Source organism: Vulpes vulpes, chromosome 10 (assembly GCF_048418805.1).
Source record: "Vulpes vulpes isolate BD-2025 chromosome 10, VulVul3, whole genome shotgun sequence".
Classification (NCBI taxonomy): Eukaryota; Metazoa; Chordata; class Mammalia; order Carnivora; family Canidae; genus Vulpes; species Vulpes vulpes.
The window spans coordinates 7,169,412-7,194,958 of record NC_132789.1 but is presented as its reverse complement, the minus strand read 5'-3'; the positions used below and the strand labels follow the sequence as shown (position 1 = coordinate 7,194,958).

General features: G+C 40.5%; 1 protein-coding gene across 30 annotated transcripts in view; it reads right to left on the bottom strand.

Annotated features, from left to right (window-relative positions):
- The window catches only part of CLIP1 (CAP-Gly domain containing linker protein 1), a 123,935-nt gene that overhangs the window by 36,156 nt on the left and 62,232 nt on the right, over positions 1-25,547 (bottom strand). For 5 of the 30 annotated variants that reach the window (XM_072722734.1, XM_072722736.1, XM_026018867.2 and 2 more), the window contains 13 exons: positions 25,205-25,308; positions 23,347-23,407; positions 22,044-22,076; positions 18,941-19,045; positions 14,106-15,050; positions 12,038-12,154; positions 10,124-10,181; positions 9,503-9,586; positions 8,529-8,685; positions 6,543-6,708; positions 6,232-6,447; positions 1,735-4,002; positions 421-537 (listed from right to left, as the gene is read on the bottom strand). In XM_072722734.1, the coding sequence (XP_072578835.1) occupies positions 421-537; positions 1,735-4,002; positions 6,232-6,447; positions 6,543-6,708; positions 8,529-8,685; positions 9,503-9,586; positions 10,124-10,181; positions 12,038-12,154; positions 14,106-15,050; positions 18,941-19,045; positions 22,044-22,076; positions 23,347-23,407; positions 25,205-25,308 (4,431 nt within the window). The remainder of the gene's footprint in view (positions 1-420; positions 538-1,734; positions 4,003-6,231; positions 6,448-6,542; positions 6,709-8,528; positions 8,686-9,502; positions 9,587-10,123; positions 10,182-12,037; positions 12,155-14,105; positions 15,051-18,940; positions 19,046-22,043; positions 22,077-23,346; positions 23,408-25,204; positions 25,309-25,547) is intronic. The other 25 variants (XM_072722743.1, XM_072722746.1, XM_072722744.1 and 22 more) reach the window with 10 other exon arrangements.

Below are 25,547 nucleotides of genomic sequence, written 5' to 3'. Positions count from 1 at the left end.
AGGGCTGAATGAGGCCAAGAAAAGGTCTTTGTCAAACTCAGAGCTGAGAAGTGGAATTTAGTGGCTCATGCTGGGAAAGAGTTGAGGAAAAAAAACGTGTGTGATTTAAGATAAAAGATACAAAAAAAAGAGAGTGTCGTGAGTACCTCTCTGATCAATTCCATCATTGAAATTACCACAAAGCCACACTATCAGGGTTTTCCCCTCACTTTTTTAAACGTTGATCCCACTAAGTGAATAATGAAGTAATACACTTTATTTAATATTATTGTGCTCCTGGTGTACATTCGACTCCACTAACACAGATCCAACCTGCATGAGGGCATACTTCAAAAAATAAACAATCCCGAGTTAGTGATCAAGCATTCCATGAAGTCGATAAGCTGTCCTTTGTACAAAAAGCCATTTAAATCTGATTACTTCATTCTGTAGTTTTTCATTTGTTTGCTTGGTATCCTCCAAGGAGGCCAGAGTTTCGCTCTTCTCTTTGGTCATCTGTTCCATTATCTGCATGGCGTCTTCTGCCGTTTGAGCAGCCTGAATATAAAAAAGCACTGTGAGAAATGAGGGCAGACCTGAGCAAGCCTGCTGGGGATGCTCAGGCTGTGCTGCTCGGGCAGCCCTCACTGTCTGTGTGGCTAAGGTTAAGGGCCAGTCACCAATCCGATGCCAAGGCAAACAAACAGACGTGAAAGGGGAAGAGAGTTACAGACCCTTTCCATGCCATTCTTCAAACAAGCCAACTGCAATATACCTGTGTATTTTCAGACCCTTCTAAACCTGTCTTCCAAGCTCCAAAGTTATACTGTCACGCCCATCATTCTGACCTATATTTGAGAGAAACATTCAGTGATAATAAACAGCAACATCCTTATGTAGCTGATTTTTCCCTTAATCATATTTATTGCCGTATGTTTGAAATACTATTCTTTGCTATTTCAGATTTGGGGCTTTTGAAATCACTTGTCATTTAGGTTGGTAATTTCTCAAGTAAAAATAAAAATTATTTGGGCAATTATTAACATAAGGCTCAAGTGTTTAATGAGAAGCATTAAATGGAAAAGTCTATGAAGGAAGCTGTGGTAATGAATATAAACATGGCTGTGAATAAAAAAGATAATGTGCATATGGACACAAAACCTTAGCTGATAAAATATAAAAATAATTATAAGAAATAAAATTTTGTGTTTATTTCTTGTTTTTCATAAAAAATAAAACATTCTTAGGCACTTGCTTATAATTTCATGTGGTCTAACAAAACTTATGGACATTCTGCCTTATGCCTTCCCCACCACCAGCCATGGAGAGCTCACTGGAGTATTCCAACTCCAAATGGACAGACACAAGGAAACAGTTAAAAGTCAAACAGAAGATACCATGTTTCACAATGTGCCCATTTTACTCTTGTTCTTAATCCTTTAAGAACCACAGCTGACTTTTTGAAGAAAATGTCTCCTTAAATTAAAACATATATCCTTTTTATTCACAGTTTACAATTCTTTCCAACAGGGAAAGACAACTGCAATTAGAGATTTAGTAAAGAACTGCCCCTTCAGGTGGGAACAAACACATGAGCTTGAGACACATGAGCAACTGCGAAAGTGTGTTGGGGGGGTGGGGGGTGCATTTCCTCAGGTGGCCACAAAGAAGACAAGACCCCAAGCCCCCGGGGCGCTGGGAAGTTAGTACACAGGGTTAGTAGTCCAGGTCTGGTCCCTGACCCTCCCATTTTACCGTAAATGACTGAAGAGTCTCGAGCTCTCTAATTTTAAGAGTGAGCTTGCTCTTGTCTTTCCTCAAAATACGGTTTTCATTTTGAGATTCTAGGAGGTTGGCTGAGATATGGCTGTTGGTTTTGGCCAATTGGCTAATCTCTTTCTGAAGGATGAAGTAGCTTTCTGCCAGCTTCTCCTTCTCCTTCAGGAGCTCCTCCTTCGTCAGCATCATGTCTCTCTTCTCCGCCAAGAGGTTCTTGTTGTCCTGCACCACCTTGATGCGATCAGCCAGAGTCATCTCATGCTTCAGCCGGAGGTCGTCCAAGATCTTGGTGAGGTAGCTGTGCAGCTCCTGCAGCTCTAACTTGGACTTGGACAAGGTGGTGAAATCACTCTTTAGAGTCTCTATATTGGCAGCAAGCTGGGCCGTTTCTGCACTCAAGAGTTCCTTCTCCTTAATTATCTCTACCACTTTCTGCTCAGACTTGGTCTTCTCTTGGACAAGTGCAAACTTTTCAGACTGCAGTTGCTTCGTACACCCTCTTAATTCTTCCAGCTCCTGCTCTAGGAGCACCACCCTCCCGTGAAGTTTATTGTTTTCATACAGGGAGGACTCGTTTTCCTGTGCTCTGGCTTCTTTTTCCAGGATGAAGGACTGCTGTATTGTGTGGATCTCCTCGTTTAGTCTCTGACACTCTTCTTGCAGGCTCAGCCCGTCCCGTAGCAAGATGCTCTTTTCCGAACAGCAAGTCTGAAGTTCAGCATTCAGACTCTCCTTTGCCTGCAGGATGCTCGTGTGCTCTTTTTCTAGACTCTTCTTAGCATTCTGAGCCTCTTTCAACATCAGAGAGAGATCACACTTGGTGGCCGCCAGCTCCTGGTTTTCCCTTTTCCTCTCCTGAAGCTCCTTCTTCAGAGTGTCGAGATTACCGAGGAGTTTCATCTTCTCGTGCACGATGATTCTTCTGTTGGCAGACTCCTGATCATATTTCCGTTTGAGGTCTCCCATGGTTTTCATGGAATTCTCTCTTTCTGCAAGCAAATCTCCATTTTGCATTTCCAAGACAGACTTTTCCTTCAAGAGACTGTCATGCTGCTTTTTGAGTTTTGCAATTTTCTGACATACCACCTCTTTCTCAGAAATCAGGTAAGTGATCTTCTCGTTCAGGCTCACTTCGATTTGGGTGGCCTCTTCTGAGCATTTCTTCAGCTTTTCAGTGACGAGTCTGTTTTCACTTAGAAGTTCTTCTTTTTCAGCCAAGAGTCTTCTCTCGGATGAAGCCAAGGTTTCTTTTTCATGCAGAAGCTGGATGCACTCCGAGTCTGTGATCTCCCGACTGGTCTTGATTTCTTCCAGGAGCTTGCTGAGGCTGGTATTTGTAGCCTGAAGCTGCCTCATCTCCAGCTCATCCTTTCTCAGAGCCCGCTGGGCATTGTCCAGCTGTGTGCGGAGCCCACTGGCTTCTGTGCTGAGCCGCTGCTTGATCTGGATGGCGGCCTCCAAGCTGGCACTCAGCTTTTCTCGATCTTGAAGAAGCATGTCCTTCTCAAACTGCAGATCTTTGCTGCTTTGGAGAAGATTTTCTCTTTCCACTTTCAAGGCTATGCACATGTTATCAAGACCTGACTGCTTCTCCAAAGCTGACTTTTTCTCAGTCATGAGATCTTCAATCTCCTGCACCAAGGTTTTCTGATCTTTGACTAGTTCCTCATAAGAGCTCTGGAGCTTCTGAATAATTTCATCTTTATCTTTAGCCAAGGCAAGATTTTCAGTAATGAGCTTCTTGATATGATCCTCCAGGTGATCTTTTTCTTCCTGAACCTTCTTAAACTCAGCAATCAAAGTATCTTTGCTGAGGTGGAGCTCTTCTATGAGTGCCTGCAAGCTTGCTATGGAAACCTGCAAAGAATCATTTTCCTTACTGATCTTCAAAAGTTCTGACTGTGCAATATTGACTTCTCGTAGTAATTGCTCTCTCTCAACCACCAAAGCTTCTTTATGGAGCTGTTCCTGCTGATGAAGCTTTTCAGCATCTTGCTTTTCTTCTAAGGCTTTCTCTTTTTCTAAATGAAGAGTTTCATTTACCAACCACAGTTTCTGTTGATCTTCCTGAAGTAAAGTTATTTTGGCTTCCACCTCTACCAGCTTTGATAAAAGTGAACCTTTTTCTAACTTTAAAGCATTCCCCTCCTGTGCAAGAAGCTGCTTCTCTGATTTCAGACCCCTCAGCTCTTCTGACATTAGTTCAATTTCTTTTTTGGCTGATGTTAACAAATAAGTTAGCGACTACAGAAACAAAAGATGGAAAGAATGGAAACAAAATGAAGTCAAGCAGACAAATGCGAGCCCAAATAACTTAATGTAACCTAAATCATAAAAGTTTGAAATTTTTTAAACAGTAACTGTCATAGAAACTATCTAGATAACAAGAGGGGAAACCTAGATAAAAAGAGCCCACAAAAGGTTAATACAAAGCAGGTTTAGTGTTGCCAAGTGCTAGTCTACCCACTGGTCTATCTTTGCAACACTTTTGAAATCATCCCTGAGTGGCACCTCTGAGGTAAAAACAGTCTTTTGACTTTGATATCAGGGGATGAGATTCTATCCTGCCCTTCCAACTTCCCAATTATTTCTATTGTTGGAAGAATTCAGAGAAGAATTTTAAAAAATACAATCCAGAGAACTACAAAAAGTGAGTATGTTTTAATCAAAAAAGGGAGGGAAAAGGTGAGGGAAAATAAACTATTGCTTTTCAAACTAACTACAAGACCTTAACTTTCTAAAGGACAATCACTGGCCTAACTTGATCCCAATATTACATATAACTTATTAAAAGTACAGACCAATTTGCTAAGCTTTGGTGACTAAAATAAATGGGTTTAAAAAATACCTATATATATATACACTGGTTTACAAAATGACTTGACCACATTATCTATACTAGTGCTTTCCAGAACCTCCTGCAGTGGTATGAGTTTCTTTATCTGAATAAATATGGTAGTCTCTGATTATGTGTGTGCCTTGTGAGCACGTGAAGTCTAGTAAGTACAATTGAGAAGTTAAATTTGTAATTTATTAAAATTTAACAAGTTCAAACTCAAATTGATGTGGCCAATGGCTAGTAACTTGGACAGCACAGCTACAGATCACCAGCTCTTAAATGAGGAAATGCAGCAATTTTGTAGGTTCCATGAACCTCCTAATACCTTATATAAAAACTTGCTGAGCATATAAATTTTCCCAGAGGAAAACATCTTAAGTTTCATCAGATTAAAATCTGTGGGCCACTGTTGTTGACAAACACTGAAATCCATAGAAATCAGGTATTGAGACAACTTTGGAAGAGGAACAATCCTAACCAAATGACCCTTGTAAAAATTTTTTTAAAACTTAAAACATCAGTAAGCAAAATTCATGAGCCTTTACACAAACTACTGGAATGCTGTGGTTTGGTCAAACTGCAACATTTATAAGGAAAACACTAAAAAAGTGGAGTCTATCCAGATAAAGGGAACCACAAAGACAAAAGGTCTGGAAATAATACCTAGTGTTAAATGGCTCATAAAGCTGGAGATGTTCTATAGGGAAAGACAAAGCCTTGAGGGCGGCATGGAGAGGAGAGAGAGTGCAGTATATATATACATAGCACGTGTTATGTCATGGTCCAATTTAATTAACAAGTTTTAGGTGGGATTTGTTTCAAGTCTTATGTATGCTCTTTTACATTTCCTTTTCACCAAACTCCTAGACAAACATTAAAAATAATAAAAGACAAGTATTTACTTTTCTTTGAGCAAGTTCAATGGCGGCAGGAAAAAGTTAAACACTGGCAGGACAGTTGAACTTCATTATCTTACCAGAGTAAAAAAATATACTGGGTTGCAGATATGATCCTGATGCCATAAAATGAAATTTAATGTATTACATTCTATTCTATTTAATAACAGGATGTTTCCTCACAGCCCCTGTCTCCAGCTTCCCTGCCGGGAGCTCAGAGTGCTTTCCAGGGACATATAAAAGCCCTACAAAAGCCCTCTCTAGAGCCCTCGCTTCTAACATGCCCTATAGGAGCCCTGCTTCTCCAGCACTCACTTGCTTTGCTTGGCCTCTGCCTGTTGTTTTGCTGAAAGATGTCTCTCCTAACCTCAGGGAAGGTGGTGGCAAGATGGCCAAGATTAGAGGCCACAAGAGGGCCTCCTGCAAGCCAGCAGACAGAGCTCAGGCTACATGAGCCTGTGTGACAGCTGGGAAGCAAGCAGCACAGGGGTGAGGGGATGATGGCTACACAGTACACTCAGAGGAAACACCTGTATGGCAGCCATCACCACCCTGGAGAAGGAACAGCAGCTGGCAGAAAGAGCTGGAAGCCAGGAAAATGTAATTCGCCATCCTGCCATGCACTTAGAGGTTAGCACCTGTAAAGGCCACTGTTACCCATCCCATCTGCTGCTGCTTTATAAGCCCCACTGCAGCCCTGATGCCATGTGGCACCGTGATCCTCTCCTAAGAACATACTTTGGCTTTGTCGGCTTGCTTTTTCAGTTCCACCATCTCCTGCAGCAAGTCACTGTTCTTCTCCTGTGCAGCCTTCAGCTTCTCCTCTGTGTCCGACAGCATCTTATGCAGGTTCTGCAGGACTGCTTCGTGCTTTGCCTTCATGTCACAACTGGCTTCCTCGAACCTGGTTTTCAGATCCTGGCACTGGTTGTGGCTCATTTCCACCTTTTTTTCCTACAGAGATCCCAAGCAAAGCAGTAAGTCATCTAGCCATATGTGCCCCACCCTCACCTTCCTTGCCAGCACACAGTCTCATTTACTCTCCTCACCAGGTCCAACAATTTCCTCAGAAGCTCTTTCTTTTCTTCCTCATGCTTTTTAGCTGCTTCCTGCTGGCTCTGTTCCGCTTGGAGAGTTACTTCCCCAATACTCTTCTGCAGAAAGTTTGCATTTTCATTCGCCTTCGTCAGTTTCAGCTGTAATTCTTCTACATTTCTAGAATAAGGTTCAACACAAGGTGTCAGAGTTTTCAAAAGAATGCTTTAAATTCCAGAGTTACACTTGGAAAGATACTATTAATAATTGTATTAACGATTAGAAGTTAGGAGTAATTGGGCAGCCCGGGGGGCTCAACGGTTTAGCGCCGCCTTCAGCCCAGGGCCTGATTCTGGAGACCTGGGATCAAGTCCCACATCAGGCTCCCTGCATGGAGCCTGCTTCTGCCTCTGCCTTGTGTCTCAGCCTGTGTGTGTGTGTGTGTGTGTGTGTGTGTGTGTGTGTGTGTGTGTGTCTGTCTCATGAATAAATAAAATCTTAAAAAAAAAAAAGTTAGGAGTAATTAATAACATCTGAAATAAAAAAAAATGACCTGGCTTGCCCTGAAGACTAATTTGAACAATTGAGACAGTTATAAATACATTATTTAGAATGACAATTACTATAATTGTGAAGGTTTATTACTTTATGTCAATAGATCAGTAAGGAAAAATTAGCGAAAAGTAACTTTAGATGAGGAAATGAATTATTTAGTAAGTTTCAAAAATTTTAGCAGACTAGATTATCATAAACTCATTCTAATGCCACCTGAGAACAGAAGATACAAAAATGACAAGTGCTAATTTGAAGATCTAGCTTCGAGACACCCATGTGGTTCAACAAGATGTACAGAAGACATGGGACACAAATCCAGAGAATGGGCTAGAAGAGGACTCCGAGAGTAGAGGAGGGAAACTGGGATGGTCCCTCTGAGTCACACATCTGCCCAACACCCGCAGAGCTGGAGTTCTCTGCCCACAGGCACCATGCCACAACCACCTGTGCAGCTCCACCCACCTCACAGCAAGTCTGACCACAGGTGGTCAACCAAAGCCCTCTCACCAACCCCTTGCCCCCTGACACTGAACTGTAGGGGCGCATGGGTGTAGACCTAGCTGCCAACTAGTCACACTTTCAGAATCATGGGTCTCAGAGCCCTAAAGTGTCCTCTAAAACTTCTTCCCTTACAAAATAAAACATTTGATTTTTATCCAGCAGCTATTCAAAGAAAAAAAGGATCAGAGCAACAATAGCCTCAGAATAAAGAAAGGAAGAGAGGTGAGGGCAATGGAAGCTATAGTGGTGAAGGGCTGCAAGGGCTCTGGGACCAGCCTGCCCAAGTCTGAAACCACAGGCAAGTTACTTCACCTCATGAAGCCTCAATGCCTTTCTCTTCAAGATGGGAACAAGAATACACTCACCTCCCAGGATTACTATGAGAAATCAGAAAACACACTCTACTATAGCTGTCAGCATAGTGCAAGGCACACACCTAGTTAGCTTGTATTACAGTTACCCTTCATTACATTGAAACAAGTTAAACACTGTTAGCTGCCTGTGAAAGATATTCCAGCCCCTGGTAAACTACTACCTTTTCTTTACAAATCATCAAGTCTACAATACTGTATTACTCAGAAGGCTCTGTAGCTGATTTAAGGGTATACTCACATACTAAGATAAAGGAAGAGCGACAGGAAACTTTAAAACAGAAGAATCATGAAATTTTGACTCCCCTCCCTCCTAGACTGCACTTCAGAGGTGAATCTAAATCAGGAGCCCTTAAAACCATTCATACGTACCTTTTTTTTATTTTTTAAAGATTTTATTTATTTATTCATGAGAGACACACAGAGAGAGAGAGAGGAAGAGACACAGGCAGAGGGAGAAGCAGGCTCCATGCAGGGAGCCCGACGTGAGACTCAATCTCGGGTCTCTAAGATCACACCCTGGACCGACAGCGGCGCTAAACCACTGAGCCACCCAGGCTGCCCCATACGTACCTTTCTTTCAGACGTAACTCATCATTCATTTTTGTCAGCTGAGAAGAATTATCTCCGGACATCTTCATGATTTCTGCAATGTCATTTTCTAACTTTTCCTTTGCCTTTATCAACTGTTCTTCTCTTTCATCTCTCTCTCTAAATTTTGCCTCCATATCTGAATATACATAGGAAAAAAACAGCACTGTAGTGTTATAGTCAACAAAAATTTACTGCCTGTGTCCTGTATTCCAAGTTTTGCTCTGGGGATATTTGTACATAGCAATCTCTGCTCTCATAAAAATCATATCCTAGCCAAGAAGACAGACAATAAACTAGATTTTTTAAAACCCCACAAATAGCATAAAAAGTGTTAATTCCTAAAAAAGAAAAAAAATACAAGCAGAGAAAGGAACTAAGAAGGAGTTGGGGAGGCTAAAATAAAATCTCAAGCAGGGCCTCTCTGAATTGTGACATTTAAATAAAGACCTGAAGGAACTGAGGGAAAGCAAGTGCAAAGGGTAGTAAAAGAGGCAATCAGGGAGGTAACAGGGCTTGACAGTGGGACTGCAGTTTTTTACTGGGGGAGATGGGAGCCACTGGGTGATCTCGAGCAGAAAAGTGACATGACTTAGCAAAAGGACCGCTTTGGCTGCTGTGCTACAAATGGACTGAAGGGGACGAAGGCAAAAGCAGGCTGAGTAGGTAGGTGCCCAGCCATTGTAGCAGCTCAAGTGAAAGATGATGTTGGCTTGAATGAAGGAGAGTGGGGAGAGTGAGAGGAGTGGTGATGTGTGGTGGATTCTGACTTGTTTGAAAACACAGCAGAGAGGATTTGCAAATGTTACTGACATCAAGAAAGTATTTTATCCTATTATACCACATTAATGAATGAAGAAGTGAGCCCTGAATAGATGTTACTGTAATTTACTACAGTTATCTCAAATCCTAGGAAACCTACTGTACTCAGTGTTTAGGAAACAGAGACATCTTACCTGTTAAATTTTCTCTCAACTTCTCCAATTCAGTAGACAGTGCATTAAACTGTTCCTCCTTTTGGTGTAACTTATTTACAGTTTCTATTGAGGATAAAGTTAAAAGTTTAATATATTTCATACTTAGTATGACATCTAGAGGTTGGCAGTCTTACAACCAAATCAAATCACATCCTTGGGATTTGATAGGACAGAAATACTAAAAAAGTCCCATTACACATCGAATCACTGTGTAATGGACCTAGAGAAGCAAGCATGCATCTTTTTTTGCCTTCTCATGTCTGTGGATTAGGCAAGCACCAGGTATCCCTTTCCAGGCCTCTCTTTCCTCTTTCTAGCTAAAACTCAATAAAGTAATCAAGGACTAAAGATTCAGTAAAGGAATATTTTTCCCAAAGTATACTTAATTTTAAGATGGAACAAGCTTTTAGTCATACGAAGAAAGAATTTAATGGGAGTTTGAGGCTTCAGGAAGCCAGTGCAATCTGGCATGACCACGTGCTGCAGAAGCTTCCAGAAGAGTGGCAGCAGACTATAAGAGCATCTATTCCCTGTACTCCAGAGGCCAGCTCCAATCTGAGAATGTGACATTCTCTACAGCCATACTTTAGTAAAACATACCTTGCATGCTTCTCTGAACAGAGACTGCCTCCTCCGAAGCATCAGCAAACTTTTCTTTCTAAAATTAAGAATTGGATATTCAGAATAGAAAGACTTCAAACTATAGAAATAAGTTTCAATTAGTTATAACTACAACACTATCTACTTTTTGTGACTGATTTTGTTTCATCAAAACTTAAGACATGTAGACACCAAGTACTACCATATGCATACTGTGCACGTACATGACACAGGTGAACGAGATTTACATCTACATCTGTACATGTGTGTGAATGTGTATACAGAAGCACATGTGTTTATGCATATATGTTGCACATGTGTATGCTTTTTTCATGTTGCTACCCTCAAGTAGCACAACATCTCTTCAGAAATCTGCCTGAGACAGTGGTCAGAATTCTGAAATGTTTTATATCTGAGAGTAATCAGAGACTAATATCTTGAAACTGTATCAACTACCTCGCCCACCTATTCTTTTCTAAACACGACAAGAGATTAAAACAAACAACTGCTCTCCTGGTTTCCCTGAGATGAATTCTGAGCTAGATACACCAAGAAAAATTTTAATTAGTATTTCTAACCATTTAGGATTAGGAAAAATATGGGCACACAAGCCACACAGGTCCACCAAAGTCTAAATGCTGTCCACCTGTGTTATTCCCACAGAGTTAAGAGGCAAATTTTCTCCTCAGAGTACAGAGAGGTATATGCTAACTTACAAGAAAAGTAAAGCATCCTGAAAATTTGGTGGGGGGAGGGAGGAGGCCAGAGAAACAGTATGGAACTCAAAATACATTTTCTTAACAGATATCATATTAGAAAATCGTGATTCGCCGGCCAACTTGTTCTCAAAATGTAACTAAAATATTGTATATCAAAACTGTCCAATATACCACCCACCATGATGGAAATACTTTATCCTGTGCCATTCAATATGGCAGCTACTAGCCACACACAGCTATGAAGCACTTACAATGTGGCTAGTACAACTGAAGAACTGAATTTTAAATTTTATTTAATTCATTTAAATATATATACTCATATAGGGACAGTAGCTATGGTAATGAACAGGCAGCTATATATTTAACGTTTGAAAAACTAGAAACTCGTAATATTAGCATTAAAAAAAAAAAGCAAACATTCACCTCTGGTACTAGCACAGAAGCGTAATAAGTGGGGGGAAAAGATGGTATATGGAGGGATCTAAGACAAGCGTCCCTTCCTAACTCATGTTGCTCTCACTCAGTTTCTCCATAAGCCTACAACCTTCCTTTCCCGTGATGTGTGCTTATGGTTGTCAGTCTTCACGAAGTTCCATTTCTGATGCAGGAAGAAGGGAGAATAGTTGAGAAAAGGTAAGGGAAAAAAATGTCTTACAACTAACTTGTAAGGCAAGAGGACATAAGTTGAAAAGAAATATAATTTCCTGAGGAGGAATAAACGGAGTTGGAAGAAATGGTTCCTTGAATTTGTTGAGTTGGACAGCACCCTGCCATCCTGACAGGGGATGCCAATGGCCCAGGACAGCTCTCTCTGGAGGGCTGTCACAGGCAGGTAGGAGCGTAGCATAAGATCTCATTATAAATGAAATCTAATGTGTTGGGTATATAACTTGGGAGTTCCCTGTGTTTAGCAAAACCAGTCAGTAATAGGCCAAAAAGCCACATTCACCATAGTCAAAGGATAGATTTAGAAAAGAAAAAAGTAATACCTACCTTTATTGCTAGTTTGGGTTTGATCCCATTCCCTTCGAGGTATTTGTCAGCCAATGACTAATACACTCAATTTAAATCAATACTTTGAAAGAGAAAGGAAAGAGGTGCAGTACATTTGTCTTTACAGAGATTTTTGTTTTTGAAACGGGAACCATTCAAACAGCTAGAAACCCTGAGACACAGATTTCCAGCAGGTACTTACCAAAATCTGAAGTTCTTTTTCCAAAGCCTCTTTCACTTGACTGACTTCACTCAAGTTTTCCTGAAGGTTATTAAGTATTAGATCTTTCCCCTGCAGCTCTCTGGTAATGCTACTAGCCTACCATACAGAGTAACACGGTGCAAAGCAAATGAACAAAAGGAAACAAAAAAGAATGAATGAGAAACACAAAATAAAACAAATATAAAAACATAAGAGAAACAAACACAACCAAACAAAATTCAAAGAAATAACGGCATGGGTGTTTAAAAAAAAAAAAAAAAGTCGTTTTTCTTGTTGTTGTTAATTCTAAGAAGCCAATGACTTTTCCTGCAGTTTTAGATAGGATGATCTGACAATTATTTAAAATAGTCAAAACAGACTATTTTTCTATATTGAGATTTGGAATATCAGAATAATCTAAAGCAGAAAGTGCAGATGCTTACTTTCTAAATGGGTAAGTTAATAAGCACTTTCATTTTCTGTACTTTAAATACCATCAAGCAGGAAGATACACAGTCTGTGTTATTTTCTCTATTTTGTATACACTTAAAGTAGTTCAACTTTTTTAAAAATGTTAACGTACTAGACAACAGTCATCAGAAATTGGTTTTCATAAAATCTTGATGTAAAAAAGGTTGACCAACCCTTAGCTACATATTCTCTACAAATTAATTTTCGTAATTTGTTTATTATTTTGGGTTCAACTGAGGAGATTTGAGAGAAACTTCCTGTACTTAGCCTTCTTTTAAAAAAAAAAAAAAAAGATTTTATTTATTTATTCATGAGAGACACAGAGAGAAGGTAGAGTCATAGGCAGAGGGAGAAGCAGGCTCCTCACAGGAAGCCCGATGTGGGACTCCATCCCAGAACTCTGGGATCACACCCTGAGCTGAAGGCAGACCTCAACTGCTGAGGCACCCAAGCGTCCCAGCTTGTCACCTTCAACTAAGATTACTTAGCAATTTTTCGGTTTGTCCTCACATCTCCCTGTCTAACCTTACAACCCTTTGCCAAAGAAGCAGTTTCTCCTGCAAAAAGCTCAGAACATTCCACATCAGCACCAGCATCCTCACCAGTGGCAAGGGGACTAGGAGGGAGCATTCATTCCTCAAACAGTCCTTAAAGATGAAGATGACATCTGACAAGGCTAATTAGAAAGAGATATTGCTGGCAAATGTTTCATGCAATTTCCTATGCCTTGACCAAAAGCATACTTGTCTTTCTCCAAAAAGGCAGAAAATAGAATGCGTTCTCACTACGGCATAGGAGAAGCTCTCCTATGGGACGGAAATGGTGATGCAAAGGGCTCCAGGTTCTTAGCCTTATTTCGCTGTATTACTTAGCACAGCATGTTAATTTACAACAGTCAAGTGGCACTCAGCATCTACAGTGCCTTTGTATAAGATCTTATGAATAGGAAAATGACATTAATGGGAAAGGAAGAGGAGATAGTAATATAATATGCTCCTTTCTTGTCTATTCCTTCATTTACCTTAACACCATCATCTTAGGGAGTTCTCTATTTTAAAGAGATTACAGGGGTATGTAGGTGGCTCAGCGGGTTGAGCATCCAACTCTTGATTTTTTGCTCCTGTCATGATTTCAGGGTTATGGGATCAAGCCCTGAGTCAGGCTCTGCATTCAGCAGGGAGGCTGCCCGAGATTCATTCATTATCTCTCTCTCTCTTTCTCTCTCTCCTCCTCCCCCTGCACATGTGCTTTCTCTCAAATAAATAAATATTTAAAAAAAAAAATTACAGACTAGAACCAAGCCTAAACAGATTAAAAAGCATGGCCCAGAGATAAAGTCATAAAGTACCCAGATACTAGGAAACCAAAATAAATTCACCTAATTGAGCCATTATTTTCTCTAATCTCCTCAAATGAAACCACACTCAAGATAGTCAGAGGACACTGCACGCAACTGGGCAACCTGCTAACACCAGGCAATCTGCTGTAATTAAATCTGGAATTTGGAAGATGTATGAGCTCCACTCAAAAGTGACATAAAATGCAAAGTGATACTGACAAACAGAAAATAAAAGGAATGGAGGACACCAATACAAACCTTGCCACTCTCAGTATTCTTTTCAATCTCTAAATTTTTAATCTGTTTCTCAGCTGCCTCAAGCTGCTGTCTAAGTTTCTTGATTTCCGATTTACCTTCGGAACTGGCTTTCCGAAGTGCATCAAGATCCAAGAGCTTTTCTTCGGTAGCCTTGAGCTGTGATGTAAAATTATCAATAACCTTGGTTTGTTCATTGCATTTGGCTTGTAGTACCTCTAGCTCCTTTACCTTTGTCTCAGCTTCCTGCAATTTGCTTAAGGTGTCCTCCATCTCTACTAGATGCTGGTCTTCCGCTTTGTCCAGCTTCGCCTTGATGGCTTCCAGGCTGCTCTCCTTCTCTTTAACGACTGCCATCAGCTTACCCCGGAGGGCTTCTATCTCTTTAGTGTGAGCAGACCTTTCCGAGTCTTGTTTGTTCTGAAGGTTCTCTATTTCGTGCTGGTAATCTAGCCTCATCTTCTCTATCTGTGTTTTTAACTCCATAAACTCCGTGGTCTCCATTCCGACCCCCTTGCTGAAGGACACCTTCAACTCTTCCATCGCCTGTTGGTGAGACGCGATGGCCGTCTCCAGCTTGGACTTCCACAGGGCTATCACATCCGAATTCTCCTTGTTGGCATGATCAAGCTTGCTTTTCAGTGACTCATTCTCTTTGGAAAGCTTCTCTGTGGCAGCCTGAAGAGCCTTTATCTCCTTCTGATGTGTTTCTTCGCAGGCTCCAAAATGCTCCTTCAGAGAAATTACTTCTCTCTGGTGGTCAGCATGGGTGGCTTCCAATTTTTCTTGCAAAGAGCTTATCTCTTGCAAAAAGGAGAGTGACATGTCAACATCCCCAGCAGGCTTATGGGACTCTAGCCGCCTCCGCAACTCAGCTACCTCCTGCGCTCTCAACGCTAGGTCTTTTTCTAGTTCCATTATACGGGACTTTTCCGACACTGTAGCCACCTAGTAACCGCAGTCCAAAGAAAAACAAAGCATGTAAATAACCAATCACTGACGATTTTCTTTAACCTTGAAACTCTTGAAGAGCTCCCCAACCTTGGGCAGCCATCGAGCTACTGAGAATGCCTGCATGCTCACCCACCTCTGCCATCGTGGAGGAAGTTCAATTCTGAGAGCTCTAAAGTCATCATCCTTGGCAAACTACCACTATCCTGAGATGGTCAAGGAATTGAAAACTGATATGGAATATAACTTACTCCAGAATTATTTTTTTCCTCTAAGGAAACGTAGAGAAGTGCCCGTCAACTGAGAGTAAGTTAATGGAAACAGTAGCTTTCAAAATTCTCAGAAATGTCCAGCTGCTGGAAGACAGAATTCTCTTCATTTTACTTGGTTTTCCCCTACTCTGCTTCACCCAGCATGTATAAATGTTCACTTATCTAATGCAGGTGATTTTAAAGACCTGTGCTATCTGGTAAAGCAGCACACATGGCTACTGAGCACTGCAAATGTGACAGATGGAGTATGTGTAACATATACAGATTTTAAAGACTCGGTGGGGAAAAGAACATAAAATATCTTAATTTTTACTTATTACATGATGTAACTACCTTACTTTCTGATTACATGATGAAAGGATATTATTTTGAATATAGTGGTTTAAATCAATTATTAATTTTACCTGTTTCTTTTTATCTACTAAAAATGTATGTTAATGTCGGTGGCAGAGAACTTTCGATTATATACATGTGGTTGGTATTATACTTCTGTGGGCTACCACTGGTATAGAAGGTGTGAAATTACCTATCAAATGTTTCAATGAATACCAACGTTAGCTGTAGAATGAAAGCTTTATCTGGATAATGAAGAAATAATTTACTAACCTTTTCTAAAAAGACAAAATAAGAACAATTACTTACCTGTAATTACATATGAGAATCTTTAGGGAGTCCCCTTTTTGGTTTCTATAATTCTATTGGCATTTTAATATACATATCTTGTTCCCCTAACCCAGTGGTTCTCAGACATCAATCTCCTGGGATGCAGGTCTAAAAGGCAGGTTCTCATTCCCCCACGTTTTGATGTTATTTGAGCTCTGGGACAGCACCCAGGAATCTGTTTTGTTGTTTGTTTTTTAAACAAACACCCCAGGACTAGAAAAAACACTTTCTTAACTTGTGTCCATTTATTCTTAAGCAATTATTTCCCTCTGATACCTGTTAGCCAGCCAGTGTAATACACAAATTATGTGGGATTTGGTTGCTTCAGGGATAAAAATGAATGACTGGACTAACCTAGGAAATAGAAGGGAACGTGAATGATTTAAGAACAAATTTCAAGAATCCAAACTCCTCCAGGTGGAAGGCTCCTCTTACCCAGTGCCTCTAAAGTGATAGGTGGGTTTCCTTCGCTTCCTCTGCCCACCTGCAAACTGTGAGACCAACAAACACTAACTTGTCCACAAAAGACCAGGAAAAGAAAGCAATCAGTCTCTGAAACCTGCCTGAGGGAGTCATTAACTATTTCAGAGCTGACTGTAACTAGTGTGCTTCAGGGTCAAAGATGCTCCAGGTTAAAGATGTTTCTTTACATACTTTCTTCTGGGGCAGGCAGTAGGGTGTCCAAGAGTTTGTTGCCACAAAGTAAGGTTTTGTTTTGTTTTTTTTTTAAAGATTTTATTTATTCATTCATTATAGTCACAGAGAGAGAGAGAGAGAGGCAGAGACACAGGCAGAGGGAGAAGCAGGCTCCATGCAGGGAGCCCGACGTGGGATTCGATCCTGGGTCTCCAGGATCGCGCCCTGGGCCAAAGGCAGGCGCTAAACCGCTGTGCCACCCAGGGATCCCCAAAGTAAGGTCTAAAACATTAATAAACCCCAACACTGCAAGGTCTAGAATGTAAATAAATCCAATAGGACAAGAGGTCTTTATTAGTCAATGTCAAGTAAAAAATAAGTGAAAAAAAGAATAGCGTGATTATACTGTAGCATTTCTATAGCTCTTCCATTTTTTGTTTTACTTCCCAAAGTTTGCCCTCAAGCAAAGCTGTGTCTGCCTCTCCCACCAGAGTGAGGTATCTTACTCTTGCGACTTTTCTGCAGTAGTAAACACCTTGCTCATGAACTGGACATACTGGCTCAAAGGAATTCTAAAGCACTTCTTAAAAGGAAGGTAGGTGATAGGAAACACAAGTGATTCATGGGCTGGTTTCACACTTGGCCAAGAGTGAGGATCAACAGAAGGCATTAATTTCTTATAGAAAGGACACAACCTGAATCTGGAATAGTTGGATAAACCATGCTATGAATAGATGCCTTCTTACCCGCAGAGAAGAAAAAAACAAATAAAAAAGGGCATCTATCCAAGCTGTTTGCTGACAAAGGTACATGGGAGGAGTTCACAGGTTAAAAAAATACGTATTGATAGATATACGTATACATCTCCTTGCTTCAACAGCTATTCCAGTAAAAGAACCCAATCTTATCATCAGTCCCTTGTATTTCCCAGATCAAGTCATTGGCTCTCAGGTAACAAAGAAACATTACCAAACTACCAGGATTTTTTCCTTACCAAATACACAGGAGATACCTTTACTTTTGAGGCCAACTGAGAACATTTTCTTTCTTCTTAAAAAAAAAAAAAAAAAAAAAAAAAAAAAAAAAAAAGCTTATGATTTAGAGAAGAAAAATTAATTATCTAGATTTTTAGATCAGTCAATGATTTCTCAACAAAAGAAATTTCTACAAATACAATAATTCAAAAGAAAAAATCAGGATATCAAATTTGATCAGAGACAGTAATTTTTGAAATTTTGTAGTTAAGGATCTGGGCAATTTAACCACTGACAGTCAAACTTGTGATTTAAAAGATATATGTACATACACGTCCTCTTATATGTAAATGAGTTGGATTATTTATTAAATGTTTTAGCACAGAACTACCTCCATAATAGACAGACTCCACCCTGTGGTGGTCAAGAGCACAGACTTTGGGGCCAAATGGTCTAGATACAAATCCTGACTGCATTGTGACTATTAGCTGTGTAACCTTGGGCAAATTATTTAATCTCTCCATCCCTCATCCTCATCTGTAAAATGGGGACACTGCTACCACCTCCCTTGGGGTTTAGGTGAGATGAATAAGTTAATACTGGTGCAATGCTCAGAATAGTGCCCAGCACCAAATAAGCACTGTATAGGTGCTTTAATACATAAATAAGTGAAAATGTGACTGATGCATTGGCTCCAAGGGCCAGAGACAGTGAGCTGGGGTTACAGGAAGCCATTCTGTTCTCAGAGCACTTTTCCCTCCTGATCACTGAGATTTTCATCTACTGGTGACAGAAAGGAGGGAAATGCAAAGACAGATCAGGTATCAAGAAAAAAAAAAGTCATTCAGATGAAATTCCTTAACTCTCATTCAAAAGATCCAGTGTTTCAATTCCCCCAAAAGGTCAGGGAAGAAGGCAGGAAGAGAGAGGTGAAGTAAACAGTAACAAAAAATTATTCAGAAACCCCTGACACTGAGAATATGAGAACAAGAGGACAATTGACTGCTTGTGGCAAAACTGGAGAAATGTATTCCAAGGTATTACTACAAAGAGCCTCAAATGTGGTTGTGGATGTCCATGCAGTCTATACACAGGTGTAGGGTTTCCGATCTTGATTTTGGTTGAGTCAACCAAAGGAATGAGTCTTTACCTTTGACAAAAGATTTGATATGAAACATCTGTGTCTACCCATCAGTCTACGCTCATGAGCACCTGAACAGCACCAAGACCAAACTCAGGTCGAACCACTGGGTCAAGGCTCAGGACAACTGCAAGGCACGTCCCCCGAGGCGTCACCATTCACATACACGGGTCTGCTTCATTAAACAGTGAAAACCATTACCCTAGTGTCTTCTAACTCCCTCTGGAGTTTGTCAGCTTTGGTCTTTTCAAAGAGCAGGCTCTGTTCAAGCTCCTTAATGCGGGCATGCTCCAGTTTGGTCTGCGTCTGTTAGTAAAAAGGAAGAGGAAGAGAACACAACAGTGCCACCATGACATGCCAGCACAAGAGGAGAGAGAGCGGCATGCAGGCTGAGCCACCAGTACCTTCCGCCAAAGGATGAACAAAAAGGGAAATGGAGAAGGGCAGAGGATGGGCTGAGATGGGGGTGCTGGGGGTGCAGATGAATGCTATGGATGACAGGATGAGGTGGGCAGGGGACACGAGCTAGTCTACTGAGAAAGACAAAGTGGAAACACATGTGGCGGGATGAGCAGTGTCAGATGCGTGCAGCCAAATATAAGTTATATTGATAAGTGAGGTTGATCAGCACAAATTAGAATAGTTAATATTCCTCTAAACTATCATTTGCCCCCTCCCCACAACAGCCATTTGACATTAATGTGTATGTAACTGACTCGGTGACTTTAACAAGTAAATTGACCCTCAAAATGATCATGGCTATCCCCTAAATATGGCAAATACAATGTCATAAATCTTACAAGTATTCAGTAAGTCCCTAGGGCAGATTCCAGTGCTATGGTGTACAATTTGATGTGAACAAGCGTGGAGTGTTCAGCCTAAGGAAGGGAATCCAGAAACTAGAGCTGAGGAAATTACACCAGTGGCCTTTGCTGAGATGAACAAAAAGGGTCTGGCATTCTTAACATTTCCCGATCCCCTAGTTTCCTTCCAACAGTGGGTTTTCCAAAAACTAGGTGTCATTAAGGGAAAAAAGGAGGGGATCATATTTACATGGGAAAATTCAGTAACAATTATGCTTGATAGCTTCCATCTCTGAGACTCAGCTCAGGAGAGTTTAGAGCTGGTGAAGGGTTCATTTTTTTCCAGCCCAGGATGAAGTAATTATCATCTCAGGAGTGGGAAATGGGTGACTCAGGCCAAAGGCATTTAGTTTGAACTCCATGCAAAAGGAGCTGATAAAGATTCTGTGTTTTAAAACTTCAGAGACTCCCCATCATCACTTAACTCAGATGTAACTTGATGGAGAACCCAGAAAGTAACCTCTAACAGCATGATCTTAATTCATGGGAATAATCTGTCTAAACATACCTCTCTCCCCACCACCTCCCCCAATCAAAAGGTTAGCAGCAGAACCAAGTGATCAAACCTAGGGACAGAGCTACTCTCAGCAGCTTCTAGTCACTTATATTAATTTAAGTATTTTCTGGTTCTAACTGGTCAGATCTGTGTCTGGACAAATGTGAGCAACGCGGAAATGACAACAAACTCTAAACAAAGTAACAGAAAGTAGTGCACAGCTTAAGTAGAAGGTGGATTATTTAAGTTATAAACATCTTTTAATGACTCCAGTGGTCCTCTAGGGATTTCAACACATAAAAGAGGTCACTATGCTTGTGAACCAGATATAAACCATCGTGAAATATTTCAAAAGTGAAAAAAAAAATTTTTTAAATTTCATCATCTGCTTCAGCTCTTTACACTCAACAAAAATAATGAAATAAAACCCAAGACCTAACAGTCTGGACAGTCCCCTTGGTCCTTATGTGCCTTAGAACATGTTTAATTTACCTGCTTTTACAAGAATCTAATCCAGATCTACATAATTGGGGTCACAGCCTCAAGAACTGTTATCTAAAACTAGGAGTAAAAAGCAAAAGGCAACATAATCTTTCTTCACCTCCTGAAACTGAATTCAGTGTCTTCTGGGTGAAGGGTTGTGTGATCTTCCCATTCCAAGATGTTCCAGATGACCACAATCCCTCCTTGCTGGCGGGTATGCATACAAACCATCTGGGACTCTACAGCTGCATCTGAGCAATCACCAGCAAGGGAACTAGTGATCCACTTCCATGCCACGGTGTATGATAAAAATGTCACACTGTGCAGGACTACCCTCCTTTTAAAAGTATTCCTTTCTTACAGTAAGACAGAACATCCCGAGAGGAAGGTCCCGGGAAGGGATTAGGAGGGAAAGCAAAGGCTCTGCGAGAAGCATACAAGAAAGGCAGGAGGGAGATCCCCATGCAGACTGACATGAGTGCAGAGGGAGCCTGTTTTGGGAGGAGAAAGAGACCCAGATCACTGAAGTAGCTTCACAAAAAGGAAACCTTCAGAACGGAGGCTTTTTATAAGTTCGGCCTTAAGTTGTCTATGTCAGCTGCCAGGGAGCAGTAGGAAGAAAAATCTTTGCTTTAATTTTACTCTCTTATGTGGTAAAACAAAACCAGAAGTTTTGAGGTTTCTTTCAACTGGCATTACAGCTGGCAGTGTGCCAGGAGGAACCAGGCTATGGAGGCTACTTAGGTGAGATTGGAGCTGGGTATTTGATCTTCATCAGATGGACAAGGGGAAAAAAAAATACCTACATGCCTGGTAGCACTGCTACTAGAAAAATCTCACTTCGATAATAATAAATTTAAAGCACATAGTGTCTTCACTGAAGAATGCTTGTCTCTAGTTTCACCAACTCAGGGAAAATACTGCAGCCCCAACACGCAGATGCTTGTATTTCTGGTCACATGCACTAGCGGGCACTGGCCAGAAGGGGGCGCTCACAAAAAGGCAATGGCCCCCAACATGCCCTTCTGCTCTCAAGGGAATGAAATTAGACCACTTGGGTAAACTTGCCCACAGAATTTCTCCCTTCATCTTGCATGTTTTATGTTTCCGTTAGCTATCATCTTTTTTGGAATGATTCCATTAAAATGAGAAGGCATTATGAATTAAGTGAAGGAGGCCAGGCCCCCAGACAAAATCCTTTTTCCTTCTTGTTGGCAAAATTCTCCAGAAAGCAAACATTTGCTTATGCATTCAATAAATGGATTTATACAGCTTAGTCATTAGATACAATTTTTTCAGGATACAAACATAATTGCTTTGAAAGCCACATGCACAGAAATATTAAGGTCAATGTCTCCGGTCAGATTATGGAGTTAGTATTTGAGTATATCAATAAGCATTTTAATCTGTCATCAATCTGTGTTAACAAGGGAAATCTCCACACAGTTAAGTGCCCTCTTACATTCTCAGGATCTTCAGAAATCTGGCTCTTTTGCTATTAGTAAAAAAATAAAAAAATTAAGCAACAACAAAAGGAGAGATTCCACTAAAGTTTTGATTATGTGATAGGGTTTCAAAATAACCCTAACTCTGATTAATTTCAAATGATTATACCATACAGAGTACACTGGCCTAGTGCTGATGGGAAGATTTCACTCACTCCTCCCCAGAACATCCTTGGCTGTGTCTCACATGAATCAGTTGATGATATGAAACTTCTAATGAGACTTTGGGGTGTTTTTAAATGGATGAAAACAACACGAAAGTCAACTAAAGGGATGTGACTATATATGAAATGAGCCAAGAAGGGAACTATTGAATTATGAATAATCCATTAAATTCTAGGCCTTATAAAACTAGAACTTGAAGAATGCCTTCCTTACTCTCTGTTGACTATGAAGACAATTTCCAAAGGGATCAGAGTTCCTATCTGGAAAGGCCTCTGAAATGGAAGCATGGTGTGGGCCACCAACAGGCTCTAAACTGGTAACAGCAGCAAAAGTGTATATTCTAGGAACTGCACAGGCAAGTACAATTTTTCCTAAAATATTACAGATTAAAGTACCAAAAATCTGCAAAATTTGAATAATTTAATAATTTATATTTGTCATATATCTAGCAGTGGTTTAAAAAGCATCAAAATCATTTAAATCTGTCATCCACTTAAACTAGTATGAATAGTTGTTAAAAGATGAGAAATTGATGCTAAAGGAAATCTCTATGAATGTAAAATATGCCATAGAAGTAAAAGAAGCTGAAATACAAATGGCTCTTGTTTTTTCTTCAGATAATTACTTTTAAAAAAATCAATTACCAGAACATGTATTTATTCCTTCTACAAGGTTATAAAAAATTTATCCAGCTCAACTGAAAAGCAAAGCTGAGATAAAGCAAAATAACTTTTTGGGAACAATTATGATGAAGTTAAAAATGCTCTTTACAAGGCCATTTCTGATCATCAGAGGAACATCTAGAGTCTCACTTGGACACACTGCCAGATTTATGACTTGATTAACTCCATTAAGGTTGTGAATTTTGAAGTGCAAGAAGAAAGTAGTAAAAACCTAACAGGGTCCCTGGAGTCAGGACATGACAGACCCAGGCCCATGGACAGGTTCTGGCACCTGAGCTGGAACCTCGCCCAAAGCCCGAGGCTGGCTGGGGCTCCTTCCGTTCCCTCTGCTGCCTGTTCTGGCACAATGATCTTATCCAGATCTGTGAATGCTAGTACCCATGAAAGCTGTAGAGAGCTGGAGGGGTTTTACCTCAAGATCTCCTTTTGTGATGGATTCTTCCTCAACCCGGAACTGCAGGTCCTCCACCTTCCTGTGAATAAAATTGAAACAGAGCATTTAAGCAACCAAGGAACACATGTGCCTTACCAAAAGAAGGATCCATAATCAATACCCTGGGGAATGTAACAGATGATGGTGGAAGAAAAGAAAGAAATGCAATTTTAGGCATCTGGCTTATAACTCTAAGAACTCTATTCTACTTAGGAAGCTTCCAATGTTTAATCCAGGTACTGATTCCAGGAGGCATGAGGTGAGAGTTGAAAAAAAACCACCTGGTTTCCTTGGTCACAACCAGCAGAGTGAATCTAATCAAGATGGGACCAGCCTAAAGGGAAAAGGTTTATCACAAAAACAGGTTCTGAGATTTCAAGTCTGTAATTTCTACTTTCCAATTATAGAACATAGGGGAAAGTGGCAAGAAAACAAATCTCTTTATATCACCCCAGGTCAGATATTTTAGGGTGAGGTTAGCAGGCCACCCACACAGAAAGCCCAAGGATAATACTAGTACCTGTTCCAAGACTGGGAGAATAAAGTTATGAACAATTTGAGTCACTTTTTTTTTTTTTTCACATTTTAAAAATCTCTGTTTTGGGTTTGGGTTTCAATCAATGAAATAAGATATCCTAAAGATTTACAAAATCCAGATAACCTCCAGATTGTAACTCTTCACAAAATGGAGTGTAAGGAAGAAAAGGGGACAAAGTTCGTAACTTGTCTGCAGAAACCAAAACTGTCGAACTCACTAGCATTTCTGGCAAAGTTAAGAAAATGTCTACTCTGTTGAATCAGAAATATAATCATAAATAATTTACAACCCTCTAGCTCACTGGAGGGTGAGCCTGAAACGGGAGGACATTTTTCTGGCCCAGCAGTCAGCAGACCAAGAGCTGGCTTAAGAACCAAAGCAAATGGTACTGGTACCTTGGCACTCAGAAGGTCCTACAAAGGCCTGTTACTATCTTTCATTTATTTGTAGCCATTTTTAAGATACAAAGAGAATTTCCCAAGAACAGAATTTCCTATGTGTAGTGTTTCTCTTTCTAGTGAGAAAATAGTTTCCTTGGTAAAAGACTGTATTATATACCTCCACTATATATCCCTTACCACAACAGCACCTTTGATTGTCCTGAACTCAGACCATACGGCTATGGAATTAAATCACTGCCACCAGGAAGGACAGAAGATGGCATTAAACGCAGTTGAGGACACATGTCCCATTACCCAGAAATGTCCCAATGGTTTCCATGCAGACACCTCTTTCAGAGATCGTATTGGTTCACAGCCTCAAGAAGAACCAAACTTGCTTCCTCTGTTTCGCACAATTTAGCACTTGATTCCATCCTGACCTGGATAATGCTAACTGCTTCACTCAGAAGTTTTGTTTTCCTAATCATATTGAGTTTCTCAAGGACAGGGACCCTGTATCACTCACCAGACATAATTCAGTTTTACTAGATACATGGAAGGTATTTCCCAAACATGAAGTAACTTGCACCCACGATGTCCTCTCACCAAAAATAGTTCCAGGTAGAAACAGGGTTTGAATTAATCTCATGACACTGAGGCCATTCTCACAAGGATGTTTGGCACATAGCAGGGGCTCAATAAATAGCTGTTAAACAAAGCAGGGTATGTCTAGATTCCAAACTTCCTAAAAAACAGTCAAATCCATACAAACCCTCCTCAGGCAGTACGAAGACTTAATTTCCACTGAATACACAATCATTCCTCTGGTTCTAAGGGCTAGCACCTTAATGAGAAGTTTTCCTAAGATTGTTTAAAAAGAAAAGGCCACACTTGCACCAAGGGAACAATTTGAGATCACCTTTTCTCCTCTTCAAGTTGGTTGAGAAGTTCCACCTTCTCCCTGTCAGCAGCTTCCACCATTGTTCGCAGCTGGTCCATCTTGGCCTCCAATTCCAGGACATGCTGGGAAAGGCAAGGGTGTCAGTGAGTGGCCTCTCTCTGACCCAGACACAGGCCCAGGGTTGCCTCCAGAGAGCTACAGCTAAGTAGCTACAGCTAAGACTCTATAACTTTTACAACTGAAATGCTTTCTATGATCTTTAATAGGTTACTTCTCAGCCGCAATCCTGGAAACTGGAGGATGAAAAACCACAGCACTACAACAAAAGAGAGCAATGTTAAAACAACACTCATCTTTTTTG